Source organism: Peromyscus eremicus, chromosome 5 (assembly GCF_949786415.1).
Source record: "Peromyscus eremicus chromosome 5, PerEre_H2_v1, whole genome shotgun sequence".
Classification (NCBI taxonomy): domain Eukaryota; kingdom Metazoa; phylum Chordata; class Mammalia; order Rodentia; family Cricetidae; genus Peromyscus; species Peromyscus eremicus.
Window position 1 is genome coordinate 39,359,129 of NC_081420.1, and position 24,854 is coordinate 39,383,982.

The following is a 24,854-nucleotide window of genomic DNA, read 5'->3' on the forward strand; positions in this document are numbered from 1 at the left end:
AGGATGAACTGACTGCTGACTAACAAGGATTTTCATAGGAACAAAGATTTCTCTTGTCTTTTCATGGCTGATGTTAATCAGATACACTTGTAGCTGTCTTGTCTGTGTCTGCCTCTCATTTTTCTACGTCCTAACTTTTCTCTCTTTAGGAGGCCTTTGTGGTATATTTGCTCAATTTATAGAAAAACTCCTAAACTTTTCATTTGTTTCCATTTTCTTTTGTTGTACTGTTCACAAAATATTTTCTCCCTAACATGGTGGTGACTTCTGGTTTTGTTTTTGTTTTTTAGAATGGAGGTTGGCACGGATATATGCAGGTCAGTCTACTTGCTGCTTCTCTGGGTTCAGAGCTCTAACCTCCAGTATTGTTACTTTTCTCTTTTCTTTCTTCCTTTCTTTCCTTCTTTTTATCTTTCTTTCTTTCTTTTTTTCTTTTCTTTTTTTTTTTTTTTTTTTTGGTTTTATTTTCAGTACAGAGTTTCTCTGTGTAGCTTTGGCTGTCCTGGAACTCACACTGTAGCCCCGGCTGGCCTCCGCTTCCTGAGTGCTGGGATTAAAGATGTGCCTGGGAACCCCCTAGCTGTATTGTTTCTTTTCTAGTCCTGTGATAAAACATCCCGACAAGGCAGCCATCTGAAGGAAGGGTACGTTCCAGGCTCACACTTCCAGAGGGATGAGAATCCTCACCATCATGGCAGGGAGCCTGGCAGCCAGCCAGGATGGCACTGGGGCAGCAGCTGGGAGTGTACATCCTGAACCACAGCAGAAAGTGGAAAGCACACCAGGAAGGGGACTGGCCTTTGGAAACCTAAAGCCCGTGTCTGGTGACACACCTCCTCCAACCAGGCCACACCTCCTAACCCATCCCAAACAGTTCTACCAGCTGAGGACCAGGTGTTCAAAACCAAGTGTAAACCTGTGAGGGCCACTGTCCTTTAAACAAGCACACCTCCCAAGAACCCAAAGACCAAGAATAAAGAGACGGGAAGCTATTGATAAGCTTTTAGTAGTGAACGCGAAGAGATTTTTAATTGTGGGAGAAAGCCTGATCTTTCTTTCCTTGGGACTCCTGAAGGGCCTTGAAGAATGGCCCAGACCAGTTCCCTGTGACAGGGTGGTGGAAGGCACAGCAAACCCTGGGTGCTGTCATCTTTGATGTCACCTGTGGCTGCTGAGGAGGTGATAGAGGCTGTGAGCAGGCATCTCTTCCCTGAGGATGCCTGTCAGCTTCTAGAACACTGCTGCATATCTTTAGAGAAGGAGGGGTAGGCCACGCTCCGTCTGGCATTCACTGATGCACTTTCTCTTTGCTTTTAGTTGGTGTGACCCTGGATGAGAACACGGCCCACCCCCACCTTGTTGTGAGCAACGATTCAAAATCCGTTTGCCTGGCAGACTCCCGTCAGACATTGCCCGATACACCAGAGAGATTTGACACCTGGCCCTGTGTGTTAGGCCGTGAGACCTTTAACACAGGGAGACATTACTGGGAGGTGGAGGTGGCAGGTAGGACTGACTGGCTGGTGGGGGTGTGTAGGGAGAACGTCCTGAAGAAAGGTTTCATCCTCATGTCTCCCAGGAACGGTTTCTGGGTCATGGAGTTGTCCCAAGAGGAGTACTGGGCTCTGAAACCACCTCGGACCCTTCTCTCTCTGCCAGAAGCTCCTGGTCAGATTGGGATTTTCCTGGACTACAATTTAGGAATTGTCTCCTTCTATAATACCAGTAATGAATCCCATATATATACTTTCCAAGAAGGTCCTTTTTCTGGCCCTGTTCGTCCTTTATTCTGTTTGTGGTCTTGTGGTGGGAGTCCCCTGACCATCTGTCCAGTAGCTGCTCGGTCTGAAGTGCCCTGAGTAGTGGTTGACAACACAGGCCATCATCCCCTTAAGCAGCCTCATCCTCTCCTGTCGCCTTCTCCTGAGGCTAAAGCTGTCACTTGTCATCTAGTCCCTCAGTGACTTCTTTTGGACGGAAACTGGGGGAACTGGATTGGCAGATTGTGGAGGACTTCATAGTGAGCTTTAGACCAACAGTATTTCAGGAGGTCGGGAATGCAGTCTGGGGACACAATGATAAGGGAGTTAGTAAGAGTGTGGCAGGAAACAGCTTCTTGTCCTGGAGAGGATCACAGAATGACTGCAAGGAGAGCCACAGGCAGGGACCAGAAAGTGCAGTCAAAGTAGACCAATGGTTCATTGAGACGGCACCTGGGAGATCTGCAGATGAATGCTCTTGTCTTGAGTTCCACATCCAACAAGGTAGCAGACTCCAGTTCTCCTTTAGGTTCTGTTGGACAGGCTAACAGAAGGAGATTGCAAAATTCAGCAGGGCTTTTCCCCTGCCGCCGCGGAATTGCGCGGAGGCGGAGTCTCGGGTGCGTTCAAGATTCGGCCCCACCCGTAATCCACCGCCACGGCCGGCCGAGGAAGGCATTGCTGCTGGAGGTGTAATGGACGTCAATACTGCCCTACAAGGGGTGCTGAAGACCGCCCCCATCCACGATGGCCCGGCACGTGGCACCCGCGAAGCTGTCAAAGCCTTAGACAAGCGCCGAGCCGGTCCCTGTGTGCTCGAATCCCATTGTGATGAGCCTATGCACGTCAAGTTGGAGGAGGCACTTTGTGCTGAGCACCAAATCAACCTAATTAAGGTTGATGGACAAGAAACTAGGGGACTGGGTAGACCTCTGTAAAACTGATAGAGGGGAAGCCATGGAGGGTGGTTGGTTCAGTTGTATAGTGGTTAAGGACTACAGCAAAGAATCTCAGGCCAAGGATGTCATTGAAGAGTACATCAAATGCAAGAAATGAAGAAATAAAAATTTTGGCTCAAATAAATAAATAAATAAAAAGAAAAGAAAAAGAAAAATTCAGGAGGGGAAAGGTCTCCAGCATGGCAGTTTTGCAGACTAGTTTATGTCAACTTGACACAAGTCAGAGTCACTGGAATGGAGAGGGCGTCAACTGAGAAAATACTTCTGTAAGACTGGCAAGCCCATAAGGCATTTTTTAAATTAATGACTGATGTGGAAGGGTTGGGTCCATTGTGGGTGGGGCCACCCCTGGGCTGGTGGTTCTGGGTTCTGGAAGAACGGCTGAGCAAGATGCAGGGAACAAGCCAGTAAGTAGCACTGCCCCACAGCATCTGTGTCAGCTCCCGCCTCCGGGTCCCTGCCCTGTGTGAGTTCCTGTCCTGGCTTTCTTCAGTTGCTGAACTACAATGTGAAGTGTAAGCCAAATAAATCATCCCTCCCCAACTTGCTTTTTGTTCATGGTGTTTGTTCACAGCAGTAGTAACCCTGACTACGACGGCGGCCGTTGAGACTGGTTAGGACGCCAGCGTTTTTGGGTTAGTGCCTTCCCCGTGACCCTAACCAGCCCCTGTGTGCTCAGCATCAGGTCGGTGGCTCCAAAGGTGCTTCTGCCTTGTCTCCCCCACTCTCACTTGGAGATATCATTTGATGAGCCTCCGCTTCCTGTTTCCCAGGCACCAAAAGCTGCCTCTCACCACCATGATCTACTGACAGTTCCATGCTACTGTCCTTCGTGCGCATCCACTCCTCCATAGTACAGCATCTCTTCTGTTTACAGGTTGTCTGTGTCGTGAGAACTAGCTCATGCTTTTGGCTAATCCTGGAATGAACTTTACTCACACTCCATTTCTCCCCACATCCATGTTTAATGCCATTAAGGGAGAGAGATTTAAGTGCATAATACTGTAGGCAAATTTCTAAATGGTCTTATTAAATAAAGAACACAGAGCCAAATGTAGGGGTGAAAGCCTTAGATCAGGGAAATAGGGAAAGCCACCAGCCAACCATACCTCACCAACTCTGCAGCTTCCAAAGAGAGTGACTTCCTGTCTATCCAGGCTTATATGTCTTGCTCTTCTGCCATCTGATTTGCTCTCTGTCTAACTACATCACTTCCTCTTCCTGGCCAGCTCTGTCACATCCTGTCTGTACAAGTCTCCAGAACTCTATGGTTGGTACTGTGATTAAAAGTGTGTGTCACCACACCTGGCTCTGTTTCTAGTGTGGCCTTGAACACACAGAGACCCTGCCTGCTCAGTGATAGAATTAAGGGCGTGTGCCACTGCTGTCTGACTTCTTTGTTTACTTAAAATGGCTTGCTATTTCCTTGCCTGATCTCCAGGCAAACTATATTTATTAAAGTACAAATAAAATATCACCACATAATACACCAGAAGCTGAGCCCAACCTCAGAGAAATACAGGGTTGTCTTTTCAAGTAACTCATTTTAGAGATTAACAGCCCGTGGATAATGAAAACTCTCAGGCAAGGGCACACAGTAAGTGTTATGGTTTGAATGCAAGCCATCCCTGACAGGCTCCATGGCTGAAGGCTAGTCCCCAGCTGGAGCTGCTCTTTAGGGAGGTTGTTCAACCTAACCAGAGGATGTAGTTTACTGGGGATGAGTCTTGAGGATTAAACAGACCCTGCTTTCTGATCCACCGAGCTCTGGGCCCGCAGTCTCACACTCCCACTGCCACCACAGACAAGTCATAGACCAACTGCTGTCTCCCCAGTCACAGTCACCTGTCCCCTCTCCAACCATGAGCCAAAGTAAACTCCCCCTCCCCGAAGTTGCTTCTTGGAGGTATTTTATCACAGTGGTTTAAAAACACGAACTCTCCAGCGCAGCAGGTGACAGGGCTGGAAGCAGAGGGCGTCCAGCCATCCTTCTGGTGCACTGGTGAAGGTACAATCGATAATAAGGCGAGGTGAACTTGGGGCCAGACGGTAAGAAGGATGTTTAAGGGAAACCCACCAGGGTATCCTCACTGGCTGGCTGAATTTGAAGTAAGTAAAGTAGCGCCATCTTGTCCTGACTCCATTTGTGTCTCTTAGACATTTCTCAGCTCTCAGTGCCCCAACAGCCACATCGGCATTGGCGGCTCATTTTGGATTTCCATGGTCCAGATGTCTTGACCAAAATAATTAATGTTCTTACAGACTAAACAGAAACTAAAATAACTGAACAGGGTATAAATCAAATTGTCATGTTGTCTGGAATAACCACTATGTTCTGCCAAAACGAACGTTACATGGTTACATAGTTACTCTGGTCTCATCTAACATTGATGTGATTGTGGTTTTTTGTTGTTATTGTTGTTTGTTTGTTTGTTTGTTTTAACTTTAAAAACACTACCCCTGAGCTTTAGCACCAAGAGTCTTTCTTCGGCATTAGCCTTCCAAAAATAAAGAACTCAGTTTCACCTTATATGCATGTATGTGACTTTCTCCCCTATCCTGTTACAGAGTCTCATGAGTTAGACAGTACTTGGGGACCATCTTGTGCTACACCTAGATAACATCTGAGATTTCTAAGAGAAAGTTCTCTTCCTCCATCATTTCATAGTATCTCCTGAAGCAAAGCCCTTTTCTCTCTCTGCCTGCACCTTTCCGTGGAAAACTATAACTCCACTACCATTTTTCTGCTAAGGTGGATGACCAGCTGTGCCCCGATCAACCCTTACATCTCAAGCTGCGGAGTTTGGGCGGCTCACGGCCGTGCTGTGGAATTGATCTCAGCCAAAGAAAGCCTCCCTGGCCAAGATATTTCTACCTCTGCATGGGGTTTGTGGGGGTCTCTGGGACCACAACAGCCAGCAATGTAGTGACCCAAGGGAGGCAAGAAGGTAGTTTGGTTCAACTCGACCCAGTAACCAGTGTTGGTTCAAACTAGGGGAGTCTGACCCTGAGTAGTTGACCTTAGACATGTTTATGCACGGTAGGATTTGCTGAAAATTTTCCTCATGATAATTAACTCAATCCTCTGTGCACAGTAAAACTTGAAACATCAAAACTCTTTGTAAAGCACACGTGACACATTCCATATAGATTGTCATATTCAGGATAAGGGTCTGGGGAGCATCTTTTGTGGTCTCTCTGGTCACCAGGCTACTAACCACATCTGCTCCATGCTTTCTGGATGGAAAACAGGCTATGCATCCCTCCCTTTGAAGGGACAACCCTATATAACCTTCCTGGATCCCCTGTTGCTTATCTGTGAATGCATGAACGTCCGTACCTCCCACAGGGGTGGGGGGGCATGCAAGGACTGGTCAGTGTGTACGTATAGAAGTCTGTGGCTTGTGCCCAAGGTCCGTAATTCTAGAAGGCCATCCTACTTCCAGAGCTCACTGTGGGCATGGCAAAGGCCTCTGCTGACTATTACATTCCAGCACTTCTGTCTGCCTCAACTTCCCCAACAGTGATTCACAGGCATTCCCCAGTAACTGTATTACACTCTTCCTCTGGAACATCAGAGACATGGATTCTTAAAAGTATGTGTCAGTCCAAGACAATTTCAGAGGATCCATGAAGTCAGAACTCTACAATGCTACTAAAAGCAACATTCACATCTTTGCATGTTACATGTAGACTCAAAGTTTCCTAGGTGTTAAGTGACTCATGATGACAGTGTCCTATCCACTGGAAAGTGTGCTTTTGTGTTACTATGCTTAAATGTTCTTGACTCAATTCCTATTATATTAAATGTTGATAGATGTAACCCACATAAAAATTCTTCAGGGTCCTCAGTTATTTTCAAGAGTACAAATAGTTTATGAGATAAAAAAGCATTTAAAAACTTATGCTTGAAGCAAACACCATGTATAACCAGGTCTATGCCAGAAGAGAAAGGTAAGGCAAGTTTGTTCATTGCCATGCTGGGGATTGAACCCAGGGCCTTGGACATGCTAGGCAAGTACCCTTCTCCTGAAATACTAGCCTCAAAGCTAAGGTTTTGTTTTTTTTCATTTATTTTTTTATTATTATTTTAGACCTTTATTAGCAGGTGCTTTCAGTCTATTAACTTTTTTTGCAAAATAACATCTTAAACTTTTATTACAAATTTTAAAAAAGAAGTTTAAAAAAAATCTCAACTTGACTAGATATTAAACAATTTTGAAACATTTAAAGGTGGCCGGGTGGTGGTGTCACATGCCTTTAACCCCAGCACTTGGGAGGCAGAGGCAGGTGGATCTCAGACTTAGAGACTAGCCTGGTCTACAGAGCAAGTTCCAGGACAACCAAGCCTGCACAGAGAGACCCTGTCTTGAAGAAGAAAAAACAAAACAAAACAAAAAAAAACAAACAAACAAAAAAAAACAGAAAACAAAACAAAATTTTTAAAGTGTATTTGAGAAAAACCAGGCTTAAGAGAAATATTACCCCAAAGATACATCTTTAGGTAAAAATAACAAAACCCTATGGTGCATAAACAGTGCTGATAGTTATGGTGTATCTGGTCAATGGAAAAAGTAAGCACTTAAGGTCTTCAGCTCTAATCTTCCTTCTTTTCTTATTGCTGGAATTTTGTTAATTTCTTCTTGTTGGATGACTAAACCAGATGATGGTAGGTAGAGATGTGAACCCTGTCTCCTCAGCCTCCGGATTCTCAGCTGGTGGATCGGCTACTTTTGTCTCTTTACCTTCTTATGATTCTGGTGTCTCTGACCCTTGCAATGGTAATTGAAGTTTTACTAGTTGTATTCTATGCCGAGCTCTGATACTTGGAAGGCCTTACTTGCCAGACTTGGTTGGGGCTCACCCAGCAGGACCAGCCTTGTCTCTGAGAACACTTATAACAATTAGTGGCGAGTGATCAGCTTTGGGTGGTAAATAAATTTGAGCAAACAATTCACCAAGAAGCTGGATAAGAAAGACTAAGTCTTGAAATATGGAGAGACGTCTTGGAAACAAGACGTTTCTGGACTTCTAGAAGGCCATGTACTGTTGTGTACATACTCTGAGGAGACCTGGAGGTGGCACTAAACTCTCATGGGAGCTGATCACAAGGTCCTGTGCAACCTGATCCTTACAGGTCCTGTTGGTCTGGTCTTCTTGACTTCCAGAGCTCAGTAACCCCACAGCCCCAGTGGGCTTCCCATCATAGTCATGCTAAAAGGCTTCTTTCAGCTGGGACACACACACACACACACACACACACACACACACACACACACACCACACACACACACACACACCACACACACACACACCACACACACACACACACCACACACACACCACACACACACACACACACACACACACACACACACACACACTTACCTCAGATCCCAACCAGCATCTCTCAGTAAATTGTTGTTTAGCAACTCAGGTGGTAGCCAAGGCAGGTTGCAGCCTCCAGGATCTTGGCTAAGGAAAGCGGGGGTGGGGAGAAGGCGTACCACACCTCCCAATACCATGGTAAGCCTCTCACCACAGTCTAGTTGAAGTTTATTCTTGCCAGCTGGGAATTCCAGCACAGTTAACATTGGCAGCTAAGGATGTCTACACGGAGACCACACTTCCTTTATATAGAGGTGTTTCAAGTTAGAATAACAAAATAGCCGGAATCATGCTCAGACCTCAGCATGTGTGGCCTTTTTCAACTGTAAATCTACAGTTTTCTAAGAATCTCACAAGAAACACATTTACACTAATGGGCATGTCTTTGGCTCCTTATTCAAACCTTGTGGCCCATGGTTTTACCTTATCAGGTGAAAATCCTATCCAAGACACCAAAGGGGCCACCTGTAACTTCATTTATCAAAAAAGAGGAGAAAAGGAAGAGAAGAGAAATTTCCTTAGCAACCCTTTGAGATGTAACTTGAGAGCCACCAAAATCATATGTGGCTACGAGTAACACCCGTAAGTGTAACTCTCTCCTGAGATCCCCACATTCACACTTGAGTGTGTCTTTCCCTTTCCCCGAGTGCCTCTCTTTCTGTTATTTCCCGTGCTTAAGTCTATACTTTAGGGTCAGCAGGTAAAGGCACTCACCACCAAGCCTGACCACTTAGCCTTCAGTCCCTGGGACCCACATGAAGGAGAACACTGACCCTGAAAGTTGCCCTCCTAACCTCTGCCTATGTGTGCTCCCACACTCACCTGCCCCCCAATCAATCATTCAATCAATCAAAAGAAACAAATGTAATAAAAAAATGTAATCTATGTTAAAATCTCTTCCTTAAAAAACTCCATTCTGCTTCACACTTGGCTCATCCTGAGGTTCTTTTCCAAGAATCCCATCTTCACTTGAGTATCTGAAAAAGGAAAACTTCCTCGGGCTGCTGTAGGTGACATTGTGAAGCTGCATCTCCAATCCAGGCCCCACGGCCACAGACAAACCCTAGCTGGGCAGCTGGTGAGCCAACAAGCTGCACGTAGCCACAGGCGGTCAGAACCCCACTACCAGTCTCCCAGCATTCACAGCTCCCACCCCAAACTTGGCCCCCCACTTTGAGTTCTCAGATACAGCAAACTCTTGACATCTGAAGCCAAAAGGAACTTCCCGCAGCTTTCTAAGAACAGAAGCTGAGACATAGAGTATGTTCCCGATGCACTGATAATCTTCATAGGAGGGAACAGTTGTCTCATTGTGAGTTTTATGTGCACGTTCCCAGAAACGCATCTTTAACACGCTCAGCTGGTTTCCACATACTTAACTCATCTGATAATTGATTTTCAGTCTTGCTCACTTTCCAGAGAAACTAAGGAAGGGGCTTGGAAAAGTCTGAGTCGTCCTTGTCCCCATTGTTCTACAAACAACAAGCCTTTTGTGAGCCCCAGCGCTGCCACAGAACTGGCACACACCGCGGTGCTAGGGGACTCAGAGCGTCAGCCCCCAAGATCTCTGAGTCTCAGGATGCACGATAATTCAAAACAAACAAACACCCAACAGCACTTTGGAGATAAGGACGGAAAGGAAGGAGGAGGTAATCATTGTTTTTGAAGTTTTAGGTCACAAGCTCTCTCTTGGAAGTTGACCACAACGTTAGCTGACCCATTTCTCCCTCCCTGGGTTGCTTGAAGGCACCTCAGCTCCTAACTCTGGCTAACAGTGACGGAGGGAGGATTCCAGGCTGGGTGTCTGGAGAGGCAGTGCTGAAGAGAAGCAGAGACCCCAGAGCTGGTAGAAACGGTGGTGAGCGGCCTTGGGATAAGTCCTGGGAGTCCTGGCAATTTACAACATAGTGTTCCATATCTTTAAAGGCAATTGTCCTCTGAATCTCACATCCCTTGAGTCTCAAGGTGCCACCCCATTGTCTCCCAGTTTGCTTCTGGCATTTCTCTGACAAGCATCCCTCTCCAAGTCCTCATGGGGGGTGGGGGCAAGATTTCCACTCAGTTCTGAGATAGTGAGTTTCTGATCCCACCTAGTCACTTAAGAGTCCCCAGAAGCAGAGCATGCTGGCCCATGCCTTTGATTTTAGCACCTAAAAGGCAGAGGCAGATGGATCCCTGTGAGCTCAAGGGCAGCCAGGTCTATATATTGAACTTCAGGGCAGCCAGGGTAGCAGAGTGAGACCCTGTCTCAAAACAGTCCTCAGCAAAGCTGAGCTCACAGCAGCAGCCCAATGAACTTGCCCTTTGCTGGTTCTTCCTCCTCTCTTTTCTTTCTTCCTCACTGTGTCTCCTGAGATCACCTCCCAGTACACTGCAGGCATCCAAATCTTTGTTTCAGGGTCTGCTTTTGGTGAAGACAGATGAGACAAGACTTAATTAGGGTGCACAGAGTGGCAGTGGTAAGAGGAAAGGGGATGAAGGCAGCCCATTTTTTAAATGACTGGCCTTGAGTCCCTATACACCCCTGAGCTCCTGCTTCCTGGATCATGAAGTGTGGTGGGTGTGCAGCACCACACTCGGCCCAGTAACGGATGTGTAGGCTGCTGCTGAAATGTCCGAGTCCAGCTTTGTTCACACCATTCCACAGCCTGTCGTCCAGAGGGAAGAGGCGGCCCTCCCTGCTTGGGCACGTGCACACCAAGGCCACAGGACAATGAAAAGGCCAGAGTGAGCAATAACCAGAGGTGCCACAGAGGCTGCAAGGGGCAGAACTCAGAGAAGGTCTCGTTTAGTCCCCTCCCGAATCCTCTGTCTACCTTGCTCAGTCCAACCTTAGTTCATTGGCTTCTGCTGAGTTCCCTGGTGACCCTTCCATCTTCTTCAGACCATCTCCTTTCGCTTCATTTCCACATCCCTCACAAATATGCAAATCCCATCATACTGTCCTATGCATGGGGTTGGTCAGTAGGAGCATTATTGCAGAATCGTATTGTCAAACGTCATACGGCCGTATCTGGTGTATGTTAATTGTGTGTGCTCCCTGAAAGAGCAGTTGGCCATGAAGTTCAATGGCAAACCAGTTAAGAGCCCAGAACTTGCATGGCACTTGCTCACTTCAGCCCTTCCCCTTGACTCAGTTTAACCAGAACTGTCACAGCTGGCCGCTGCCTCATCACCCGACGATTCTGAACAAGAATAAGACAAAAAGCTATAGAAGCCTGTGGGTATAACTCAGCAGTCTAACATGTGCTCAGCATCGGGGGCCTTGTGTTCAGTCTCCAGCACACACACACACACACACACACACACACACACACACACACACTAAAAATGCATCAAAAAATGTAAATGTTATATAGAGAAATAAAAGCATAAATGAGTTATTGTGTTCAGAAACATGTAGAAAAGTAACAGATAAAACAATTCTACAGATCAGCATGGTGGCTCATACACGAATTCCAGTACTCAGGATGCTGAGGCAGGAAGATTGTTTTGACTTCAAGGCCATCATAGACTACATAGTGAGTTGCAGGCAGGCCTGGGCTACACACTGAGACCTTGTCTCAAAATAAACAGATAAAATAAAATAATAAAAGTGATGTGCAGCCAGCTTGGTGGCACATACCTATAATTCCAGCCTTGGGGGTTGGAGGCAGGAGGATCATTTCAAGGTGATCCTCAGCTGTACAATGTGCTTGCTCCCACCCCCATAAAAATCCTTAGATTTGTTTGCTTCTGGAAGACGTTGCAGAAGTTACCACTCTTCAGTGACTTTTGAGGGAGGAAGACGAATTAATCGTGCAGACAAGAAGGGACAGAATGTTCTGGAAGAGGGAAGATAAGCACTGTTATCTAGAGGTGGTGATTTGAGTAACCACACCAATTCCAGATCCTGCCTGCTCATGGGACAGCAGGAAGGCTGCAGGAAGAAGAAAGAGAAAGGCTACTTTTCTGTCAGCTTAGCAGCTGCACACGAATCTACTGATATTTTAATTATTGCCTGCTGCCCCACAGCCCCTCAGTCAGCACCCTACAGGCCACTCAGGCCACGGCCTGGCGGGACTTCCGGTTCCATGACCCCAGCTCAGCCACAACCTTGATACGTAGGTTAAAATTAAGTCTCTATCGTTCTATTTATCAATAAGACTCAGATGTCAAAGGCTGGGGTGAAAATTTGCTAGCTCAGAGAGGCTGAGTAGCAACTAGCTGACCTTGCTTTTTGACAAGAGACACCGCAAGAGACATATCTCTTCATGTGTCTCAGAATCAAGAGAGCTCAACTCTAGTCCCTGCCCTTTCCTTCCAGTTTATCTTCTCCATCCAAATTTCTGGCTTCTCCATGACCAATTCTGGTCAGCTGGCTCCACCCCTGATTCAAGGTATAACTTTATTGGGCAGTCTCAAGAGTGTCAGAGTGTGATCAAAATATCTCACAACAAGAGACTGTTCCCTTTCTCCAACCTTTTGACACTGAAACATCTTTGTCATCTACAAAGTACACACTGGAAGGAAAAAACACACACAGAATAATCTCATACGAATTTGTGTTGGGCCACCACTGCCCGGCAGGAATATTTTTTTAAGATTTATTTTTAATTTTTAATTGTGTATGCCCAAATGTGGGTTTGTGCACATGAGTGCAGATGCTCAGAGTCCAAAGAGGGTAGCAGAGCCCTGGGAGCTGGAGTTACAGGTGGTCAGGAGCCAGTCCACACAGGTCCTTACAGGAGCAGTCCGTGTCTTAACTACTGGGACATCTTCCCAGCCCAACTGACAATACTTTTATCCTTCAATCTGATAAGCCAGGATGGAACATTTAAATGTATTGTATAAATCGTTTTAAAATACAAATTACCTGAAACTGATGAGGCAAGGATTCAGAACTAAAGACCTGATATTTTGATAATATACATATCCTGTAGGTCAATGTGGCATTTCTGATTGACAACCAGACATACAGGGATTGTTACCTTCTAAGCCTTCTTACCAGTCCTTAACATACAGAGAATTTTAAACAAAAAGTAGTATAAACAGATTTGTGGTGGGAACAGTCTAGTGGGCCAACTGGGGTAGCTAGCCTTGATCTTAATCGTAATAATTGAAAGATAAGCCAGGCTGCAATGGCGCATGCCTTCAATCCCAGCACTCAGGAGGCAGAGCCAGGCGGATCTCTGTGAGTTCAAGGCCAGCCTGGTCTACAGAGGGAGATTCAGGACAGCTCCAAAAAAACTACACAGAGAAACCCTGTCTCGAAAAACTAAAAAAAAAAATTAAATAATAATAATTAAAAGATGAATAAAACTAAGAAGGAATTTTGTCAAAAATATAAAGCCATTATTTTAAAAATTATTTTTAATTTATGTGTATCCATGTATGTCTGCCACGTGTGTGTGAGTGCCCCAGAAGACCTCTGGAACTTGAGTTACAGATGGTTGTGAGCTATCATGTAGGTACTGGGAACTGAACCTGGGCCCTCTGCAAGAGCAGCCAGTGCTCTTAACTGCTGAGACATCTCCCCAGACTCCAAATATAATACAGTTATTCACTTTAATTTCTAAAACATCCACACACACCAATAAGAAGCACCATGAAGCAAGCCCATTCTCAAATCAGACAGTAGCTGACTTGGACAGCTCCAGTCTAGACTATACCGAGCGGTTTAGCATGTTTATGCCCTCTGATCCAATGGTACTACTTTGGAATTGGATCAAACAGCATATTAGGAAGTTATTAAATTTATGAACAAAGTGCATTATTCTTTTGTTTGCCTTTTTTCAGTCTGGTTCCGGTGGTTCTGAGCCACAAAACACTTGTCCTTCGAGCCGGATTCGAACCAGCGACCTAAGGATATCCAAATTACATCCTCTACAGTCCTCCGCTCTACCAACTGAGCTATCGAAGGATGATGTATATATGTTCTAACAAGGTCCCAAGTAGCTCAGGCTGGCTTCAGATTTCTACATTTGTGAATGGTTTTAAAATTTTGATCTTTCTGCCTACACCTGGGATTACCAGTATGAGTCACCATGCCTCATTTTAAACAATGCTGAGGGTCAAACTCAGGGCTTCACAAATGCTAAGTGGGCACTCTACCAGCGCCAAATGCAGAATTCACAGTAGAAAAAAAAAAAAAAAACAGTAAACAATCCATGATCTTGGCAACTACGTCCTTTTTTTAAAAAAAGCAATGCTTTGAATTATTCAGGAAAACTTACTGATTGTTTCTATGATGTACACAAATATAAAATAAATACCAGAACAATATGTGTCAGCTGTCATTAATTGATGGGTTCATGGTGATTTCGTTTATAAAATTGTTTTTCTTCTTTTTCCCATTTTTCTGTAGTAAATGGAAATTCAAAACTACATAAGGAATTGCTGATCTCACGAGTGACTTTGGCAGGGGAAGTCCTTGTGACTGTGCCTTTGTGCCACCTTGAAGGTAGAATCCTGCGCCCACACAGCTCCTGAGACAGCTCCTGAGAGTGTCTAGTGGAGAGGAGATCAGCGATGCAGAGCTGGAGTCATTGTGGCCCCAACCCTCTAATTATTCACAAATGTAACGATAAAGCAGTTTTCTTTCTGGGCTCCTATTCTTTTGCCTGCTTTGCTTCAATTACTCTTCCAAATGCCTCCTACTCAGCATAATTCAAGCAAGGTATTGTTAACATTAGTCTTTTGCTTAAAAAACAAATAACAAAATCAAAACCCTCCACAACAACAACCATAAAAAAGACACACACAAGAAAAAGACCAAACTCTCTTTTGTTTTGTTCAAACAACTTCTCTATATGTAGTTCTTGCAAGCCTCCATCTTGCTACTTAGCCCAGGCTGGCCTTAAACTTACAATTATCCTGCCTCCTGAGTCCTGAATTTCCACGGGTGAGCCACCGCACTGGGCTTATTGTCATTTTCAGTGTTAAAAAACTGAAGCTACAGGAGTAGTTAACTGGTTGATGGCCTCACGTCTCGTTTTAGTCACTCAGGCTTTCTTCTGTCTTATTGTCCCTGTTCTCTATATTCAGTCCAGCTCTTCAACGCATACAGGTCTCTTAGAGGAGGAGGATGGATCCGAACCACTGGACCACCAATCCCTAGTTCACGTCCTTGGAAAACTTTTTTTTTTTTTCCTGAGTAAATGCACTTGGCCACCTGGGGGCAGGCTTCCCTAACAGCACACAACCCCTTGCTTCTGCTGACTCTAACTTTGACCCTGGGGCCACAAGCAGCTTTTTCCCTTGGTCCCTCTGGCTCCCACTCCTTTTTCCTCTGTGACCTCGAAGTCGGTAGGTGCTTCTCTCTCAGCTCAGCGAGCCTCCGTGCTCGGCTTTCTGTTCCTCAAGCCCTTGGGCCCTGCCTCTCTCTTCTCTGTAGACTAGGCAGGATTGTAGCTCACTGTGTAACTCGCAGAGATCATCCTCCAGAATGTCGGGCTTACAGGTGTGAAATACCACTTCCCTTTTTTCTCTGTCTTTCTCTCCTCCATTTCATTTCATGTATCCATTTCTAGCTCCATGGCTTTATCTTTATTATCATTTCTAAGCATGAATAACAAAATATTCTACTCAATACGGTTTTATTTTATTTCTCCTCCTCCTTGTAAATGCAGAGATTCCACCATTTCTTCTTTTATCTGTAACTGTGCCTCACAGCTCCCTTAAGGAGACAATGGAGGGCTGTAGGACCGAGTGTGCTGTTTTGTGCATGCCTGACCAGACTTAGAAAAGGGTGTGGATGGGCACTGTTGTAACATGGGCTGAAAATTACCCTGCGGGGGAGATAAAGAGCGCTCTAGGATCGAAAGAACTGATGGAGAACAGGATGCTCACAGAGCCCATAGTTACCCCCTTGACTGTTTATCTCCCAGCCTGAAGCTCCTGGCAGATTCCATCAGCAGCCGGTTGCCCCAGCAAGGTTGGAGATGGCAGTTTCCCCCAACCCCTGCCCCTTGGCTTGTCTGCTCACCCTCATGGTCCTGCAGCTGCCCACACTGGATTCAGGTATGTCTCTGTTCTAGCCATCTCTTTCTTGCAAGGTTGGAAGTTCCCTCTAAAAGTCAGTGACCCGGTTTGGCTCCAAGTGGGGACATCCACCAGAGTCCAGAGAATCCAAAGGAAATCTCCCCGGGTGGTAGTGCAGTCCCAGCACTAAGAAGGCAGAAGCAGATCTTTCTGGGTTCAAAACCAGCCTGGTCTACACAGAGATAGCCAGGCCCGCCCGCTGGAAGACCTTAGTTGTTTTTTCTTTAAATCAAAGAAAAATGGAACGCTGGGTGTGGTGGTGCACACCTGCGATGCTAGTTGGGAGCTGAGGGCAAGAGAATCAAGGCTACAGTGAGCTGGAGGCCAGCTTGGGATTTGTGAGATCCAGTCTGAAAAACAAACAAAAGAACAAATGGAATGGCAGACAGCCTGAGCTCCTTACTTGACTAGAAGCCTGGTCTGTATAGATCCTCCACCCTGTCCCATCGTCCCATCTGACCTTATCTATCCTGGCAGCTCCCTTCGATGTGACCGCACCTCAGGAGCCAGTGCTGGCCCTAGTGGGCTCAGATGCGGAGCTGACCTGTCGCTTCTCCCCAATCGCGAGCTCGGAGCGCATGGAGCTGCGGTGGTTTCGACAGATTAGGTCGCCAGCGGTGCTTCTTTACCGGGCTGGCCAGGAGCAGGAGGACCAGCAGATGGCCGAGTACCGCGGGAGGGCCACGCTGGTGACCGACGGGCTCCCGGACGGCCGCGCTACACTGCGGATCCGGGGTGTCAGGGTCTCGGACCAGGGCGAGTACCGGTGCTTTTTCAAAGCCAACGACAGCTCCGAGGAGGCCGCTGCGCATCTCCAAGTGGCTGGTGGGTACACAGCGGGCTGCGTCGCCCAGTCACCGCGCCAGGACGCCCACTTTAGGAACCACAGGGCTCATTCTCCAAATCACCTTGAGTTTGAAGAAGGGAGGCCGGCGCCGAGTGGGAGATGAGTGGGAAGGGGCTCAGCTAAGGGGGCGGAGTGCTGAGCGAGATGGCGTTCCTGAGGATACCTCATTTTAGTTATCTTTCGCGCTTTTCCCTCTAGAACAGGACTACTTCCTCGGAGAAGTACATAAGGTCCTTAATTTAATTTCGTTTTTTTGAGACAATACCTACTGTATAGCTCTGGCAATCCTCCTGCTTCTACTTCCCAGCGCTGGGATTACAGGTGTGCACCGCTACATCCGGCTATTACATTCTTTTACAGAGTACACCATAATTCACTGGGTCAGTTCCCAGAACTGGTTTAAATTGTGCATGTTTTCACGTTTACGTAAGGCTGTGCTGAGCACCTCAAATGCTCTGAGCAGCTTCGTGGATTAGTGCCTAAGGACTGGCCTTCTAGCATTACAGAAGGTGGTGCGTTGCTAATGTTCTTTATCCACCCCCAAACGGTTTTACTTTGACTCATACTCTCTCTCTCTCTCTCTCTCTCTCTCTCTCTCTCTCTCTCTCTCTCTCTCTCTCTCTCCCTCTCTCTCTGCTTCTCTGTCTCTCTGAGATAGTAAGGAAAGAATACACTGAACTCTGACTTCTCTGCTTGCTAGAGATCAGAATCGAGCAAACCTGCCACTCCGTGTTTCCTTCTGTGAAACCAGTAAGCTATATCCGACAAGAATTTGCAAAAAGGAAATAAAGTTTATTATTATTCACTTATTAGCTAATAAGTGAAAAGTACTTTGCCAATGGCATTATATACTTTTAAATTAAGTTCTACGTCTTAGACTAATATGTATAATACACATAACCTGCCTTTCTTAATTTATTGTTAGTTCATTTATGTACGTATTTAACTTGACTGCTTTTGAAACCGGGCAGTTAAAGAACGCTTTAAAAGCCAGAATCATGGGTCTAGAAACAGCTTCTTTAAAAGAAAGTCATTCCCACACCGGGAGTCGAACCCGGGCCGCCTGGGTGAAAACCAGGAATCCTAACCGCTAGACCATGTGGGAGACGTTGTACACTCTCTTCTCTTGCCTCCTCCTCCCAAGTACAGGATTACAGGTATACACACCTTTAGGTACCGGGAAATGGAAGCGCTTTATGAGCGTAACTTTCTCTAGCCCAACGGTATGTTTGCCATGTTTTGCCACATTTAATATACCATGTATAACTCTCACGTCATTTTAGGGAAATGTATCTTAAAAACTGATTATATATATAATCTCTCTCTCTCTCTCTCTCTCTCTCTCTCTCTCTCTCTCTCTCTCTCTCTCTCTCTCTCTGTGTGTGTGTGTGTATAAAGTGGGTGAAGTGACAGCCTGTAATTCCAGCAATTGCGAGATGGAGGCAGAAGGATCAGGAGTTCAAAATCAACCTTGGCTTCTTGGAACCTCATGAGTTCCAGGGCAGATTGGCAGCATAAAACCAAGCCTCAAATAACAGAAAAACCCACCTAGATATTCGATGACATAAAACTATCTTTAGCCCGTCGTTGTTGCTGTCCGCCTTTAATCCCAGCCCTGGGGAGGCAGAAGTGGGAGGATCTCCGAGTTCGAGCCAACTTGGTTTACAGAAAGCGTGGGGTCCAGGGCAGAGAGAAGCCCTCGCTGTCTCTAAAAACAAACAAACAAAATCAAAGCCGGATGGTGGCGCCGCTCGGAAGGCAGAGGCCCTATGTTGATTTTTGTTAGGGCATAATTGTGTGAGAAAAGATGAGGTTGAAACCATTTAAGAAAATTCCTGAGTCAGCATCCTTGATAAAGGAAAGTTAAATAATCAACTACAAATCACAAGGAGGAAAAAACAAAACAAAACAAAAACAAAAACAAAACTCAAAGCCTGTTTTCAAGAATATAGTCTTTTGGGGACTGAAGGTGTGGTTGGTAGAGTGCTTGCTTAGCGTGCACAAAGCCCTGGGTGGGATCTCTAGCACTGTGAGAAAATGGTTGTGGTGCCACCTGCCTGTGATACCAGCACTTGGGAGGCAGAGGCAAGAGGATCAGAAGTTCAGGGTCATCTTCAGCAGTATAATGAGTTTGAGGCCAGCCCTGGCTACATGAGTGCCTGTCTAAAAAGGAGAATACTTTTCTTTCCATTTCTAAAATTTCTAACCGTAGTTGTCTCATCCCCAAAATCGTTAACTTTTAACTAAAGCACTCTTTCTTGACTCTGGAGTTCCTAAACCACCTCTTAACCATTGTTCTTGCTGCTTCTGATGGTTGGACAAGTACCCCGTGTCTACCCAGCAGACTTTTGCTTATGTTGAAGGGCTTGATCCCAATAAGACACCCTCTCTGAGAAGGCATAATAAATTATTTTTTTTATTGATTCTTCAGTCTTCACACAGAAGGACTAGAGGAATCCCACCTATTCCCAGTCATTTTGCATCCTCCCTGTTTTTCTCAAACTAAGATCATCATGCCCCCGGGAAAGTTCCCACTGAAAGATTAAGGCCAGCTTCTCTCTCCACAGCTCTGGGCTCCGATCCTCACATCACTATGGGAGTTAAAGAGAATGGACAGATCCAACTGAAATGCACCTCCTCGGGGTGGTTCCCAGAGCCAGAAGTGCAATGGAGAACTCCCTCAGGAGACAGAATTCCAGTCACAGCAGAGTCCAGGAATCGTGATGAGGAAGGCCTGTTCACTGTGGCAGCCTCTGTGAGCATCACAGACGGCTCCATAAAGAACGTGTCCTGCTGCATCCAGAATCTCCTTCTTGGCCAGGAGAAGGAAGTAGAGATCTCTGCACCAGGTCAGTGGACTGAATATTGGACTGCCATGTTGACAGAGACTTGGGACAATAGACCTGGGGCCCTGCTCAGAAGGGACTTGATGGAGGAGTTGTCTACATCTTCCCCCAAGCTCTTGCCTGCTGCCTTGAGGGAAGCCCTACCAACTTCATTAGAATAAAGAACTGAGGGTTGAGCTGTACCTCCCTCCCTCCCTCCCTCCCTCCCTCCCTTCCTCCCTCCCTCCCTCCCTTCCTCCCTCCCTCCCTCCCTTCCTCCCTTCCTCTCTCCCTTCCTCCCTCCCTTCTGAGACAGGGTTTCTCTGTGTAGTTTTGGAACCTGTCCTGGAACTCACTCTGTAGACCAGGCTGACCTCGAACTCACAGAGATCCGCCTGGCTCTGCCTCCCGAGTGCTGGGATTAAAGGCCTGCGCCACCACTACCTAGCGAGCTGTATTTCATGCTTGTAGCATGAAGTCCTAGGTTCTACCTCTAGTACGCCATACACCACCCCCATGCCGATCACATAAAAATTCCAGAGCTTCGAACTGTTTGGGGGGCACCCAGGCAGGGGGATCGGGATCCGTCCCTGGTGCATGGGCAGGCTCTTGGGAATCTGGTGTCTATGGTGTGATGCTTTTGCAGCCTTGGTGCAGTGGGAAGGGACTTGGACCTGCCTAGGCTCAGTGTGCCAAGCTTTGCTGACTCCCCATGGGAGACCTTGTTGTGGAGGATGTGGGGATGTGGGGTAGCTTGGGAGGGAGGGCTGGAGGGTGGGAGGAGGGAAGAGGTGGGATCTGTGGGTGGTGTGTAGAGTGAGTAGAAACTTTCTTAATAAAGAAAAATGAAAAAAAAAAATCCAGAGCTTAATTTTAGGATAAATGGGTGAGACAGAGAAACTTTGTCCCTGGGGGCCTTCTGGACCAGAACCTTCTTCAATAAGTAGAGACTAAATGCCTTTTCAGATTTGACTTGCTCTCCCTGAACTCTCCTCCCTTCCTCATCCCACACAGGAGCTCCGGATAGGCTGCCAAGTTCCTCCAGGAAGTAAACTCTTTTATCATTCCCTAGTTATCACCTCTGGTTTAGCAGAAATCATTCCTTGTTTATTGGCCAACAAGTCCTAGTCTGTCAGGCATGTGGTCGTTCCTCTTCCTCCTTTACCTCCACTGCCTCAGTGGTGGTTAGCAAAGGGTTTCTGTGACACCGAGTGGCCCATTAGATTTTTATTTCTCATGCTCTGGCCCTAGATGGCTCTCAGTGCTTGCTTGTGCCCAGGGTCAAATCTCTGAAACGCTCAGCATGAAGGGGTAATCCTTGCTGTGGGAGGTGGGAGGCCTTCAAGGGCGTCCCCATCTCGATCTCCCTTTGACACTAGCAGAGAAGCTGAAATTATTCAGTTTCCCAAACAATGTCCTTTTTGAGCCTGTTTTTGTTTGTTTGTTTGTTGTTTGTTTGTTTGTTTGTTTAGCTCCCTTTGTGCCAAGACTGACTCCTTGGATAGTAGCTGTGGCTATCGTCATACTGGCCCTAGGATTTCTCACCATTGCATCCATATTTTTCACTTGGAGACTATACAAGGAAAGAGCCAGAGAGCGGAAGAGTGAATTTGGCTCTAAAGGTAAGTCACAGTGGCCACAAGGGCTTCATGTTACAGCTTCCAGGGAAGGTGGGAGTCAGGCCTGTCCAGATGACTTCCAGCAGGAAAACGCTGGATTTTAGAATTCTGAAATTGGAAGCAATTATAAGCCTTCTAAAATTACAGGTACCTAATGTGAAGAAAATTGGATGTGATATAGGCAGAGTCAAAACCAGCTCTTTGTTATTTTATACCTTATGATCTCTCACAACCCAGCTTCAGGCCCTCTGGCCAATTCTAAGCCCATTTCCCAGGAAGACTCTTATGATTACGATCTAGTCCTAAGCCAGGAGGAACTTCCGGATGGTTTCCTAGAAACACTGTTTTTGCTGGCAGCCTTTCTGTTCCTGGTTCACTGGCAGCATCTGTCACTGGGTCACCATGGGTTAAACAGTGTCTCTTTATGTGGTTCTCATTCTGGTCTTCCGCCTTCCGCTTGCCTGTTATAAAAAGCCACTGAAATAATTTTGTTTGTTTTCCAGAGAGACTTCTGGAAGAACTCAGTAAGTTGTCTTCCTGTTTTTGACCCCCCCGGATTTTCTCCTCCTGTCTGTTAAGACACCACTGACAGTCTCTCTTTCTTCACATTGCAGGATGCAAAAAGACCGCGCTGCATGAAGGTCAGTGGTTCTGAGCTCCTCACTGCCTCTGAAGCCCTAGCTCGGGAGTCAAAGACCTGTGAGGGAGGCTTGACCGCGAGAGCACTCGAACGTCTTCTTTAGTTAGTGATAGGCTACAAAGGGGGACAGTGACAGTGAGTGGCCTCAGCACTTCCCACGAGGCAGCCAGAGGACCACGGAAGATGGCTAGCAGAAAAGCTCCTCTGACACCATCCCACAGGGCAGTCAGTTCTTAAGTCATTCCAGAGTTGCCAGTGAGAGATGGGTCTGGAGAGAAGGACAGCCAGTGAGTGGCCACATAACTTTCCTACTACAGGGATTCATCAGCTCCTACAACTCTGCTCCTTGTATTTGGGAAGGAGACATAGGCCGAGTACCATCTTGCACTTGCTGATGCACTCTCTCTCTTTGCCTCCAGTTGACGTGACTCTGGATCCAGACACAGCCCACCCTCATCTCTTTCTGTATGAAGATTCAAAATCAGTTCGCTTGGAAGATTCGCGTCAGATCCTGCCTGATAGACCAGAGAGATTTGACTCCTGGCCCTGTGTGTTAGGTCGAGAGACCTTCACTTCAGGGAGACATTACTGGGAGGTGGAGGTGGGAGATAGAACTGACTGGGCCATTGGTGTGTGTAGGGAGAATGTGGTGAAGAAAGGGTTTGACCCCATGACTCCCGATAACGGGTTCTGGGCTGTGGAGTTATATGGAAATGGGTACTGGGCCCTCACCCCTCTCCGGACCCCTCTCCGCTTAGCAGGACCTCCTCGCCGGGTTGGGGTTTTTCTGGACTATGAATCAGGAGACATTTCCTTCTACAACATGAGTGACGGATCGCTTATCTATACTTTCCCCAGCACCTCTTTCTCTGGCCCCCTCCGCCCCTTCTTTTGCCTGTGGTCCTGCGGTAAAAAGCCCCTCACCATCTGTCCAATTGCCAATGGGCCTGAGAAAATCACAGTCATTGCTGATGTCCAGGACACCATTCCCCTGTCCCCACTAGGGGAAGGTCCTGCTTCTGGAGAAACAGATACTCTCCATTCTAAACTGATACCTTTCTCACCTAGCCAAGTGGCACCTTAATGGCTATTCCAGCTCCACAATTTCCTTTCCTTTGACTACTCCCTCACACTCTGAAGCTTCAGTTGCCGGTTTCCTGGAGTCCCATTTCTTCCTGGAGTCCCGTTTCTTCCTGGGGGGCGGTGATTAGTTCACCCGGGGAAGGTGTTGCTGCTAGCAAAGGCAGGGAGAAAGGCTTTCCTAACGTGTTTCTGCACCAATACTAGGGAGATTGAGAGGTGATTCCTAAACTATTTCTAGTGCCCATATCCCTTCAGATCAGAGCCTACATAGGAGGACTTGGCAAACCCCCCAAGGGACCAAGAGGCGATTAGGTTGGCATGAAATTGTGGCAGCAACATTTGGAATAGGGATATGTGGAACAACAGATTTTAGGCAAGAGAAAAAACAAAGCTAAAGCACAGCATACTGGGAAAGGAAAGATCTTAGGCTAAAAAGCCCATAAAGAAATTTAGAGAAGACATGACAGAAACAGATGAAGGGAATGTGGTCCAGTTAGGTATACTTGTCCTGTCCCTAGGGTTTTCAGGACTAGATCTCAAAATTTCTTATCAATTAAATTTTTTGACAACTTCATACACATATATAATGCATTCTAATTACTCTCACACGCCTCTGTTCTGTCTTACTTCCCTCCCCTTCCCTCATCAATGCCCCCTTCTTGCTGACACTGAGTTTAACCAGGGCTGTCGTGGGACACATGGATTTGTAGTTATCCACTGAAGTTTGGTGGGCTCAGGAGGACAGGTATAACTGAATACAATGATTTCCCCTCTCCCACAATCTATCAGCATCCACTAGTTCAGCTGGGAAGGGTAGGGTCCTATCGTGGCTAACTGTTGACAGGGCCAGTTTTGTGCATGCCCAATTCTGGAAACTACGGTACCTGTGAGATCATGACTGCAAGTGCCCAAAAGAGAGCGTTTCTCGGCCATCTCCCTGTCCCCTGGCTCCTAAGTTCTCTTGTCCTCTCTTTCAGGATGTGTCTTGAGCACTGTCTCTAAAATTTTCTAAGGCATGTTCTAGAGGATGGAGGAGACTGGCCCTGCCTGTTTGGAAGCAGAGCTGTGAGCATGAGCAAGCCAGGCAGGGACAGAAAGGAGTGGAGCTGAGCAGGGATAGAGAACAGACAGGGTTATAACAGAGAAGAAAAGTTCCAGCAAACCCGCCAGGTTATATCCGCATGTGTCAGGCCTGCTCCTCCTTCTGTGTCCTCCTTTCCCCCGCCCCCAAGGTCAATCCAGCCTCACTTTGTTGACTCCATTAGGTGTGTGTGTGTGTGTGTGTGTGTGTGTGTGTGTGTGTGTGTGTGTTGAGATTTACTATGTGGCTCAGACTGATCTTGGATTCCTGATCCTCCTGACTCCACCTTCCAAGTGCTGGAACTGCAGCCAGGTCCACCACACCTGGCAAATCCACCAGTTTTGATTCAGCCTGCTTAGGTAACACCGTTATTTTTGCCAGTCTCAGCTGCACGCTCCCTCGGCCTTCATTGCAACGTCCACCCACCTCTCGGGCACCCCTGGTTCCCTTCCGCTGCCATTCCTCTCCACGCTGTGCCGTTGCTTAAGGTAGCCTGCCAGCCTTCCTGATTCTGTTTTGCATTAGGATCCCCAGAGTCGCACTAGGATGCTCAACACAGCAGGACAGTTTGCTCCTATTTGTGTCTGATCCAGTGTCCTCTGCTTGCTGGGGTTTGTTTTGCCGATGACC

General features: G+C 46.8%; 2 protein-coding genes, 2 non-coding genes and 1 pseudogene across 4 annotated transcripts; 3 read left to right on the top strand and 2 right to left on the bottom strand.

Annotated features, from left to right (window-relative positions):
• Window positions 1–1,310: 1,310 nt before the first annotated feature.
• On the top strand, window positions 1,311–1,859 carry LOC131911008 (butyrophilin subfamily 1 member A1-like; the record flags this gene model as incomplete). Its single annotated transcript, XM_059262997.1, has 1 exon — window positions 1,311–1,859. A coding segment is annotated over one exon (549 nt), but the record flags the coding sequence as incomplete, so codon positions are not given.
• A 5-nt stretch (window positions 1,860–1,864) lies between these two features.
• On the top strand, window positions 1,865–3,262 carry LOC131911326 (small ribosomal subunit protein eS12-like; annotated as a pseudogene).
• A 10,658-nt stretch (window positions 3,263–13,920) lies between these two features.
• Trnay-gua (transfer RNA tyrosine (anticodon GUA)) lies at window positions 13,921–14,009 on the bottom strand. Its single transcript is given in 2 exon segments — window positions 13,921–13,956; window positions 13,973–14,009. It is a non-coding gene; the product is annotated as a tRNA-Tyr (tRNA).
• A 1,788-nt stretch (window positions 14,010–15,797) lies between these two features.
• On the top strand, window positions 15,798–23,428 carry Btn1a1 (butyrophilin subfamily 1 member A1). Its single transcript, XM_059263316.1, has 7 exons — window positions 15,798–16,108; window positions 16,607–16,954; window positions 19,544–19,825; window positions 21,274–21,423; window positions 21,924–21,944; window positions 22,035–22,061; window positions 22,480–23,428. Exons 1-7 carry the CDS (start codon window positions 16,030–16,032, stop codon window positions 23,142–23,144), a joined length of 1,572 nt encoding a protein of 523 aa, XP_059119299.1. The 5' UTR covers window positions 15,798–16,029; the 3' UTR covers window positions 23,145–23,428.
• On the bottom strand, window positions 18,010–18,081 carry Trnae-uuc (transfer RNA glutamic acid (anticodon UUC)). Its single transcript has one exon. It is a non-coding gene; the product is annotated as a tRNA-Glu (tRNA).
• Window positions 23,429–24,854: the final 1,426 nt, after the last annotated feature.

What these genes read in the sequence shown, in the direction of transcription:
- Btn1a1 (XM_059263316.1), top strand. Translation starts at nt 16,030, where the DNA reads ATGGCAGTTTCCCCCAACCCCTGCCCCTTGGCTTGTCTGCTCACCCTC. An exon ending in GAGTGAATTTGGCTCTAAAG is followed by an intron (nt 21,424 to 21,923) that starts GTAAGTCACAGT and finishes TTTGTTTTCCAG; the next exon opens with AGAGACTTCTGGAAGAACTC. An exon ending in AAAGACCGCGCTGCATGAAG is followed by an intron (nt 22,062 to 22,479) that starts GTCAGTGGTTCT and finishes CTTTGCCTCCAG; the next exon opens with TTGACGTGACTCTGGATCCA.